The sequence below is a fragment of the Arachis ipaensis genome, chromosome B03, assembly GCF_000816755.2.
Source record: "Arachis ipaensis cultivar K30076 chromosome B03, Araip1.1, whole genome shotgun sequence".
In the NCBI taxonomy this organism is placed as follows: Eukaryota; Viridiplantae; Streptophyta; class Magnoliopsida; order Fabales; family Fabaceae; genus Arachis; species Arachis ipaensis.
In genome coordinates this window covers 118136335-118147335 of record NC_029787.2, presented here as the reverse complement: position 1 = coordinate 118147335, position 11001 = coordinate 118136335, and the positions used below count along the sequence as shown (strand labels likewise).

Genomic DNA, 11001 nt, shown 5'->3' with positions numbered 1-11001 from the left:
TTACAGAGAGATTATTTTTCTGGATGTAAAGCACATACCATAAATGCACATACCATGAACAAGGTTGATGTTGTTGGATATTCTACCATATGGCCCACAGATGAAAAGACAGTCCTCAATGCCTTGGCTAAGTACCTTTGTCAACTTTGGTAGCCTGGACTATATGGAGAAAAAGATGTAGTTGAAGGACTCCCATTTCAATCAGATGTTCCACCAATAACTCTCCAAGAGTTTCAGTCCAGATTTATAACTTCAGGAATAATCAATCAATTTGGACAATACTCCTTTTATACTCCAAGAGACCAGCCCAGTACGTCCACACAGGTTCCAAGTAGAAATTCTGAAGAAGATCTGAATTCTGAAGATCCAGGTGGAAGAGTGTATGCTTTACCACCAAACCCAACTAGAATTAATGCAGGAATACCCGATGATGCTGAAGGCCCAAACTCAGACCCATATGACCCATATCTGCAAGATGCCCAAGATCCAAATGAAGAGAACACTGAAGACCCGTTTCTCTACCTTCAAGACCCGGATACAGATTTCAGAGCTGTCAATCTAGCTTCTGACTCATCCTTCTCAGACGGTGATGGAACCCTACCAGAAGACTATTTCAAACCGTCTCTTTATTAGAACACTGTTGTTCTCACTATGTATAATTATGAGTGTGCTAGAATAAAGTGACCTCAGTCACATGCTTAAAAAACGCCAAAAAAGATAAGGCTTATCCTTATCCTCCAGTTGGCATTGTATGATAGGTTTGTTTAGATTTCACTTACTTTTTTAGTTGTAATTATTTTTTGTTTATTTTATTATAAAAAATATATTTAACATTAAATATTTTATTTGACATAGAAAAATAATAGTGTGTATTTTTTGGCAACTATGCATATGAATTAAATGCTTTTTTTGGGATCCGACAATAAAAATAGAGCTGTTGTCCTCTTACAATTTGTTAGAGTGAAGTTATATAATGGTAATATTTATCCATAATTATGTGAATTTTTATATGTCAGCTTTTACTCATTTTTTAGGTGAGTTTTTACTCATTTTGTATTAAATTAAATTATTTAGAAAAAATTGTTTTACAGAATTTCATGTATGGCATAAAGATGTTCTTCAATCTTGAAGAAGCAAATGTCATCCAATTTAAAAATAGGTGGGTATATATATTTTTTAATTCTTTAGTTTAATATTAATTATGTGTGTTATCTAATGTAGTTTTTTTCGCTTTATTTATCTAATTTTGTAAGATTTGAAGAACCTAGGGGTAATATCGGCGCAATTCCAAATGAAGCTTCATTCTTAAAAATTTATCAAGGCAAAACCATTGAACAGTTAAAAGAATTAGATACGGTAATTTTCTTTTCTGTAAAAAAGTTGAGAAAAAAATTAATTTAAATCTGTTGTACATTGATTATTTTTGTTTATCCATCTTATTTATTTAGATATATCTTTTAGATTTAAAAACTCACCAAATTCAAGAAATTTAAATTATTAAGTTTTTTTTTTTCAGAATGCTGTTTGTGTTGTCTTGGCTACTATAAGTCATATTATAGATACTCCAGACTGGTGGTACGACCAATGTGAATGCAACAGGTCCACATATACTTTTACAAAAACTTTTAAATGTTCAAGTTGTGGCCGTTTTCTTTTATCCATAACTACAAGGTTATTTATTTATATTTTTAATTTAAAGTCTAATCACAATGGATTAGATATTGAATAAGTCTATGTTTAACCTTTTTTATACTGTTTTTTTTTTAAGCAAGTACCGAATAAACCTTGGTGTCATTGATGATTCTGACTGTGCATGTTTCGTAGTCTTTGACAAGGAAGCAAAATAAATTTTGGAAAAGAGTTGTGTAGAGATACTTGATCCACTTCTATTGGTAAGTTCTAACCAATATTTATTTCTAAAAACATTAGTGAAGATATTTTTATGATAATTTTTATATTATTTATTATTAATATATTATGTAATACCCTGCAGAAAGGAGATCTATCGAATACACCTACACTTTTACTCAACCTAATTGATAAGACCTTCCTCTTCATCGTTGAAGTTCAAATATCTGATAATCCACATTTTTCACCTTCTTATAAAGTTAAGAAGATGATTGATAATGTATACCTCATAAATAAATCCAAAAAGGCTCACCCTATTCAAATTGTGAGTACAGTTATAAGTGTACTTTCTATTAAAAATCAGTTTATTTTTCTCTTTCTTGGTCATTAGTAGTATCTAATTTATAAATAATAATTAATAACTAATTATAATTTTAGGATGTTAACTATACCGGTGGTTTGCTTCCAACTTCAAAGGCATCCTCAATCATTGAAGGGGAGAAAGTAGAAGGTGCTAAGGTATTTGTTCAAAAAATGAATTTTTTGTTTGTTTGTTTTCTCAAAGTTAGATCTTTATTTTGTTCAAAAAATATTATTGAGATAAAATCAAAGGTGAGAAGGAAGTCTTTAATTTAATGTAGTATTTTGTACAAAATTTGTTGCTTGAATTCTCTAATAAAGTTGCGGACAATGATAAATCCGAAGTGTTGAAAAATGCTATTACACCAACCAAGCGACTATCCTCAGAGTCGGAAGATTTGAAGGTGCAAGGAGATACCTCAACTTGCAAGAAGATCAAGATTGAAAATGAAACTTGAGAATTTGGATGCACATGTTATGAAATTCCTTTTAGAGTCTATCTAATAGAATAATGCTAAGCATATGTTTGTTTTGGTGGAAACATTGTTGTTTCTTGAGTTGTTATTTTTCTTTTGGTTCTTTTCGATTTTTATGTTTGGAATTTAGAATTTTTTTAAATATAAATTGAAGTTATTTGGTTATTACTTGTGGTTTTATTTTTAATTCGATTTACACCGTTGATATTCTGTTAATTTCTAATTTAGTATTTAATGTCATAAAGTTATAAATTTCTCATATGAATGTGATCTTTTAGATTGTTTCTCCACAATAGAAGTACTTTCATTTTTTCTCTCTTTTTAAATATTTTTTCAAAATTTACGTAATTTATAAGGTTATTAATTTTTAGATTGTATTTAATTTTATTTATTTTTATCGACAAATAATAGGATTGATACTATTTATGACAAAACTAAAAAAAATTATTCCTAATTTAACAAATTCTTATATTCCTAATGAACAACGAATGTTTAATTAGTATTTCTATATTACAGACTCAGATAGTTTTTACTTCGTTTATGGGCATAGTAGGTGTGGTAAGACATTTATTTGGAATGGACTTTCTTCTGCTATTCGGTCTAGAGGAAAGATTGTTTTAGATATCGCATTCAGTGGAATTGCGTTATTACTCTTACCTGGTGGCAAAAAGGCTCATTCTAAGTTTTCAGTACCTATCACAATTTAAGATTATAAAATATTATTTTTGATTTACTACGTAAAATTTAAATGTAAGCTCGTGTATTGTACGAGTTTAACACTAGTGACTTAAAATTTATTGGTGTCTTCTTTTCTATAATGGTCTAGACAGCTCAGGATCTCCCATAAACCCTACACCCAATTGAAATTTAAATTTTATAATGTAAAATTTAAATGTAAGCCCGTACTTGCACGAGTTTAACACTAGTAACATAAAATTTATTGGTGTCTTCTTTTCTATAATGGTTTAGACAGCAGAGGTTCTCCCATAAACCCTACACCCAATTGACCCAAAAATAGTGAATCCGCCATAAACCCTGCTACCCTGTTAGGAAGTCCTAAGAAACGAATCCACAAGATGAAGGTGAAATGAAGAGATTTGCTAATTGGATACTTGATGTTGGAAATGGAAATATTGGTTTTGTTGTTGGTGATGAATCAAAAATTGAAATTCCAGATAATCTATTGATTACAACTACTGATGACCCTCTCTCCCATTTGGTAGACTTTGCATATCCAAATTTATTGCAAAATATGTCAGACTACAGGTATTTTTAGAGTAGGGCAATTCTTGAACCCATGCTTGAGAGTCTCGAGAAGGTAAACGATTTTGTCTTGACAATTTTTCCAGGGATGGAAAAAGAGTATTTGAGTTCTGACACAACATGTCAAGCTGATGAGAATGAAGATATACAATAAGAGTGGTACACACCAGAGTTCCTAAATGACATTAAATGTTTGGGACTATCCAATCACAAGTTGACTTTGAAGCCATGAGTCGCTGTAATGCTACTGCGAAACATAGACCAGATTTCAGGTTTATGCAACAGGACAAGATTAATAATTAACAAACTTGGCAGCAACGTAATTGGAGCGACAGTAGTGACTAGTAGAAATATTGGAGATAAACTGTATATTCCAAGAATGAACTTGATCCCTTTAGATTTAAGATTATCATTTAAGTTCCAACGGAGACAATTTCCATTAACAGTATGTTTTGCAATGACCATTAACAAGAGTTAGGGTCAATCATTATTACATGTAGGCCTTTACTTGCCAAAATCAGTGTTCACCTATGGACAACTTTATGTTGCTTTGTCAAGAGTTAAGAGTAGCAGTGGTCTCAGAATTTTAATTCTAGACGAAGACGACAATCCAAAGTTATAAAAAACAAATGTCGTGTTCAAAGAAGTTTTTAATAATATTTAAGTAAGAATAATATTATTTTCATTTTAATAGCATGTTATGATTTACACTTTTGTATAAATATTTACTGTGGATATAACTAATTTATTTATAACTCTGTTTTCATATTTGAGATGAAATGTGTAACAAGGAGCACAACATCATATGCCAATTGCTTTTCTAATGAAGTTAGTAAGATACTAAGTTGTCGATAAATTTTTATTAGCCTTCTGATATAAAATTTAGTGTAAAATTGACATGCTATTATTACAATTATATATGTTTTTATTTTTTTCATATCTTCCTCCTTATGGTTCAAGAATATCATACTCTTCTATTTACTTTTTACTTTGAATAAAGATAAAACAACATATTCAGTACATTTATTATATAATAACGATAATCGTGTTATACTAAACTTAAAAAATTTATGATTATAAAATATTATTTTTAATTTAATATGTCAAATTTAAATATAAACTCGTGCATTGCACGAATTTAATACTAGTACACAAACACAACAACTCAACAAAGTGTCTGTACTTCTTAGAATACTACTAAATACTAATTACTAAGCAGAAGAGATGAAAAAAAAAAACAAAAAGAATATTTAGTCATAAAATATGAACGGGTTATTATAAATGATCGTAATAAATAATGGTAATGACGCGGACAAAGTACAAAGAGATTAGAACGAAAATGTGAGGGTCCAAAGTCTAAGTTCTAAAAATTCTCCAATCCAATAACAAGAACAAGATTAAGAGAAGTCAATCTTGCAAAAAATCTGGCATTGGATATTTATTCAATTTATGGATTGAATTCCAAGAGAGACAAAGTCAAAGGAATAAGAATGGTGTTCAGCAGCATGCTGGTGGTGTCAGTGGCACGTGTCTCCGGTGAGGCGTGGCAGTGGGCGGCGTGCATTGGTGAGCCACTCCCGACGGAGCAGTTGGTGGATCTTCTCTGCTGCTTACCTCTTCACCAATTGGGTCGTCTTGCTCTCTGCCTCTGCTCTTTCTTCTGCCTCCCGAACCCTGATTCCTACTACTACTATTCTTCTTACCTTCCTTCTGATGATGATGATGATGATGATGATGATGATCTTGCTGAAGATCATGATGATTATTCTTCTTCCACCTCCATTGACTTTGATGATGACTTCTACTACCATTCCCATTCTGATTGATAGTTTTATGCTGCTTTCTTGCAACTTCATGCCCCCACCCTTTTTCAGTTGTAAAGTATGTTCTTTTCCCTCCTCTCTATTCATGTTTATTGTTTTTAATTATTATCATTATTATTATTATTAAATCTGGGTTCTTGATGAAGTTTGTGTTTTTTAAATCTGGGGGTTTCCAAAGTTCCTGTTTTGATTGTAGATTCTGGATGTTTTTGGCTTCAAATATAATGGTTTTTTCTTTTTGTTTTGTTTTTTGTGTGTTGATTTTGGGATTATATGCTGTTATTTTTTGGCTGCTGTTATCTTGCTTGGTTTGTGAACTGAACACGTTCCATATTCCTAGATATGTTTTGCGGGGTTCTCTGTTACTTTGGATTTTTGTTGGCAATTCTTGTTTTGCATGATGCATTCTGTAACATATGCATTTCCATGGATGTGATGATGTGTCCACTGTTAAGATAAAAACAATTCCTGAAGCAGCAAAAGTAGGTCACACGTGATTAAGAAAGAATTGTAGTTACTCTTGTTGTTCACTTGGACTCTAAAATGCTTCGGAGTGATGTGAAAAGTTTAGATCAAAATCTACCAACACCAATCCACCATGATCATCAGGCTTATAGGGATAATATGTTTTCTACAAACTTCGAAATAAAATTTTAGAAATGTTTAAAAAGTGGATTGTTACAGAAGCATTTAGTCATTTAATAATTGTAGAAAAGGTTTAGGGTGATTGTGGAATCTAAATTTAGTGATTAGATCTGTGGCATTGTCATAATCATTGCATGCTTGCTAATCTTTGGTTAATAAAGCAAATGATGTACCTACTTGCCATGTTCCGTTTTATTTTTTAACTGAAATAAACTGTTAGCAACATCTTATAAGCTGCTAAAAACGAAAGAACCGTACATAATTCAGCATACAGCATACTAAATTATGTGCGGTTCAATCTTTTGTAACGACTTATGATATATTTATAAAACCTGCTTGTGGTCCTTCATTGATAGGTCATTTGAATTATCATAGCCTTTGCTGAAGTTTATGTCATATCTGAGGGTTGCTCTACATGGGCTGTTTTATTCGATATACATAATATTACATTTGTTTTGGTCAGTCTAACATTTGAAGCTAACAGAAACATGCATGTCTTAAACTTCTTGTGAACTATCAATGTGAATTGTGAGATGTCCTTGTTTATCTGAATTCTTGTGTGATTGTCTGAGAAGAGATACGATTGTCATTATTTTTTCAGAACTCAGAAGAAAATGACTTATTTTATTATTCAACACTAAATCTACAAGAAAAGTAGCTAGCTTATACCTCTGAGCATGCAATTTGCTAGTAATGAAACAAAGAATGCCAAAAAGATGAAAATGAACCCAATTCTGACATTAGAAATATCCTCCTATCAAGAATGACACCCCTTCCCCCTTTGTGAAAACCAATTCAGAGAATGAGGAATCAGATTGAGTCTTAGATGTGATGAAGAAGAAGGAGAGAATGAGAAGAGAGAGTGTCCGAACTTTCTGTTTTTTCTTTCTCATTGATTCTGAAAAAATGAGCCTTACAAGAGTGAACCTCACTCACTAACTACATCATCATTAGCTTATATACTACCACTCAATTTTCGGTACACGTTTACCATTCATAAATATCTTCTAACTAATTTCTAGCCGCTAACAACCACATAACAAACTTTCCACCTCAGCACCAACTGAATAACTAACTCCCTCATCTATTCTAACCATTAGCCTTCACGTGATACCCTTCTCCTCCTCCTCCTCCTCCCCTTTCTATTCATTAGTTGTTACTGACATATTGGCTTCGTGGAATGGATTGTATTTCTTGTGCCTATGTAGGTCAGCGTGATCTTTACTCCCCACTACTCCAATCAACTTGTTCTTGAATCACTGTTTCTAATTTCATCCATCTTTGTCTTCGATTAATTTTTGTTTACAATGTGTTTCTTCAAATCACTGTTTCTATTCATTGGTTGTTTACAATGTATTTCTTAGTATTTGCTGTCATTTGGGATGTAAGGTTGTCACCCATCTTTTCTGTAGCATAAGAAGTTCAAGTCCTATTCTAAGTTCTTTATTGGCCCTTCAAAATATTGTCTTATTTTTTTTGGATAATCTAAATTGAGATCCCTTGTAAAGTAAGAAAATGAGGGCTTATTCACTATTTGATCACTTGGTAGAACCCAGACATTGCACTATATTGATCCAAGGGTGAATGACCCTCTTGCTTTCTCACTTTAGAGGAATTTAGTCCTCTTTGTTTTAGTGTCAAATATGCTACAAGAGAGAATTTAGTCCTAGGGACAGATTCTATAGTTTAGCTTAAGACTATGTTTGGAGTTTTATAGATGATGGAAGGGAATGACAATGAAAGTACAAAGTGCCATGCAATTTTATTACGATTCATTCTCTTATCTTCCTTCAAACATAACTTAAATTTCATCTAAATGAAGGTGATTTGCAGCGTATAATACTTTGAAGTTAAGAGAACAAACCTATAGGCGCTTTTGTTTAGTCAATTAATTTGGATCTTCTAAACATCATAGGAGTCTAAGTAAACCAATTCTCCCGTGACAGCATATGATTTATCTAATTTCTAACCAGGATCACCTCGAACTTGATTTAGCAGTTCACAAAGTTAATCTTTGTTCATGTTTATGTTAAGAGTTTTTTGGTATTTTCTCCTAATTGTTAGGGATGAATATTTCATTCCCATCACAGGGGTCTAAAGTTCAATTGCCATGAAAAAAAAAAAAGTGTTTTGACGCTGCCGCTACACTATCGCCCGCCACCACAGCCATCATACCGCCGCTGCCACCCTCGCCACTTATGGGAATATTGATGACTTCCATTATTTTCCTTTCTGCTCCCATTCCCATGAAAAAATTCCAAGTTCCAGCTAACCATAGCTGCTGATTTATAGGCTAAGCACGTATTAACTCCTAGTTTTTGGTAATTTAGATGATAAGAAGTTAAGGGAATATTCTTCTTCTTTCTCTGGTGTTGTATTCATGCAACTGATGGAAGTTCTTGAAGAATGAGGAAATCTTGATCCATAGTATTTTTCTGACTTGACTTATTCCTTTTGCTAGGAACTTGCCTGCAAATCATCTTCATGAAGAGATGTCACCAACTGCAATCTCAAATTTCTCATTCAGTCACTTTTACTGGTTGCTAATGGACAAGGATTTTTTATTTTTCTTTTTCTTTCTTTTTCAGAATAAGATAATTAATTAGGCACTTTAGTAGTGTGTTTTAAGTTACCTCCATGCTCTATTGTATAAAAGCATCTCCTACACTTAGATTGTTGAGCTGATTAATTAATCTCTTCACATCTTTATATATATCCCTGTAAAGATTGATATTATTATTGGTGTTAATATTGTTGCAAAATTGCAATCCAAAGAGAGCACCAATGATATAGGTTAGGTTTATTATATTCACTATTCAGGACTGGAATTTTGTATATAGTACAAACCTTGATTAATTATTTCCGAAATCTTGTTGCTNNTTTCGCATACCTAACCATTATTTGGTCAAAAGTGACAACCAATTAGAGACATGGTTGCCCACAAAAGGCCTTAACCACATCAAGAAATAATAGAGTTAATAAAATTATCGTATTTTTTTTTATTTTATTTCTACATCTACTTCTCTTTTTTATTTGTTATTTTATAATACGTTATCAGAAACTCCAATCAAATTTGAGATTATCTCGAAGTGATTTTATTTTGAATTTGTAACTCTAACATTTAAAAAAAAAATTATTTATCGTTGATATTGAAAATTAAAATCTATATTGATTAATGGGTTCTAAAGACACTATTAAGACAAGATTATGAGCCTTAATTATTATATAAACGAGTATGTCCCGAACACATCATCATAATATTAATCCCCAAAAGATCATATACAATCCATTTAAATGGATAAAATATTCAATTGAGTATGCTCTCTGATTATAATATTATTTGACTCTCCACATCAAAAATGAATTGTTCTATGATTAAGAACCTTGTTTGGTAATGAAAAAAAAATATGGTACAATAAAAATTGAGTACCTTATTATAAAAGATCTTGCAGATCTTTAAAAGATTTTAAAAGAAATACATTATTATTATTACCTAAAAAGGATAATTCTTTCAAATGCCTAAAACGTCAATTTTTACATGATTACGCATATTTATTATGAACTAATGGATCTTGAAGATACTATCTAATAATGAAAAAAAAAAATGCATACTAATGGAATTGCACAAAGATTTATCATTATGAATTATGAGAGTTCATTAATCTACCAAAATAGTTATTAAAAATAATAATTTTACTGCTCACTGAGCAAAGAGAATAACGATGTTATTGTTTGACATAATAAAGACAGATATGGTTAAAAATAATCTCATGAAGTGAATGTGTCGTTGTAATTCAAAATCATAATTGATCTTCTAAAGAAATCTGTGTATTCCATCAAAGGAATGTATTAAAAGATTATCCCATGAAATAAATTAATCTTATTATTCATATTATGTGAAGTATAGGATTAAATATTTTAAAATTTTATATTCCCAGAAGCCAATATATATTCGACCATATTTTAATATATAATTTTGTGCAATTATGAAAGTTATTAGATGGATTTTACTCTTTTTTTCACCACAAGAAAAATATTGATTATTGTCGAATTCATCAAATAAATCTGTCAGTAAAAAGATTACTGTCAGATTTATTGTCGTCCTTGAGTTGACAGTATAGACATCGCCGGAAATAGCTTACCGGCGAATTTTTCTTGTCCGACGCTAATTATCAGCGAAGTTATCATCAGTCTTTTTCAATGGTTTGTCGAATTTGTGTTGATGACATCCGACGGTAACGTTGACGCCATTTCACGTGTTTAGGCGCCAAAGTTACCGTCGGATATCGCTGACGTTAAATCCGATGGTAATGCACAATTTATAAACCCTACATTTTTTTTTTGGCAAAGTTAAGCCACAATTAGGAGACTCTTGTTAACACAATTGTTAGCAAAAATTTAATGTCACCAGGAATCAAGAAATAATTTTATTAAAAAATAAATGGTCTGAAAGAAATAAAATGTCACAAATGTAAAATACAATGAAGTAAAGATAAAGAAAAATGCATAAAACCCTAAATCCTACATATCCGAGTAGTCTTTGTCATCGTCGCCGTTGTGATTCCCTTGCTAAGGTAGCGGAGGAG

General features: G+C 31.5%; 1 protein-coding gene across 1 annotated transcript; it reads left to right on the top strand.

Moving 5' to 3' along the window:
• Positions 5246-9286, top strand: LOC107631092. Its single transcript, XM_021119403.1, has 2 exons — positions 5246-5828; positions 8877-9286. The coding sequence occupies exon 1, from the start codon at positions 5438-5440 to the stop codon at positions 5771-5773; it is 336 nt and encodes a 111-aa protein (XP_020975062.1). The 5' UTR covers positions 5246-5437; the 3' UTR covers positions 5774-5828; positions 8877-9286.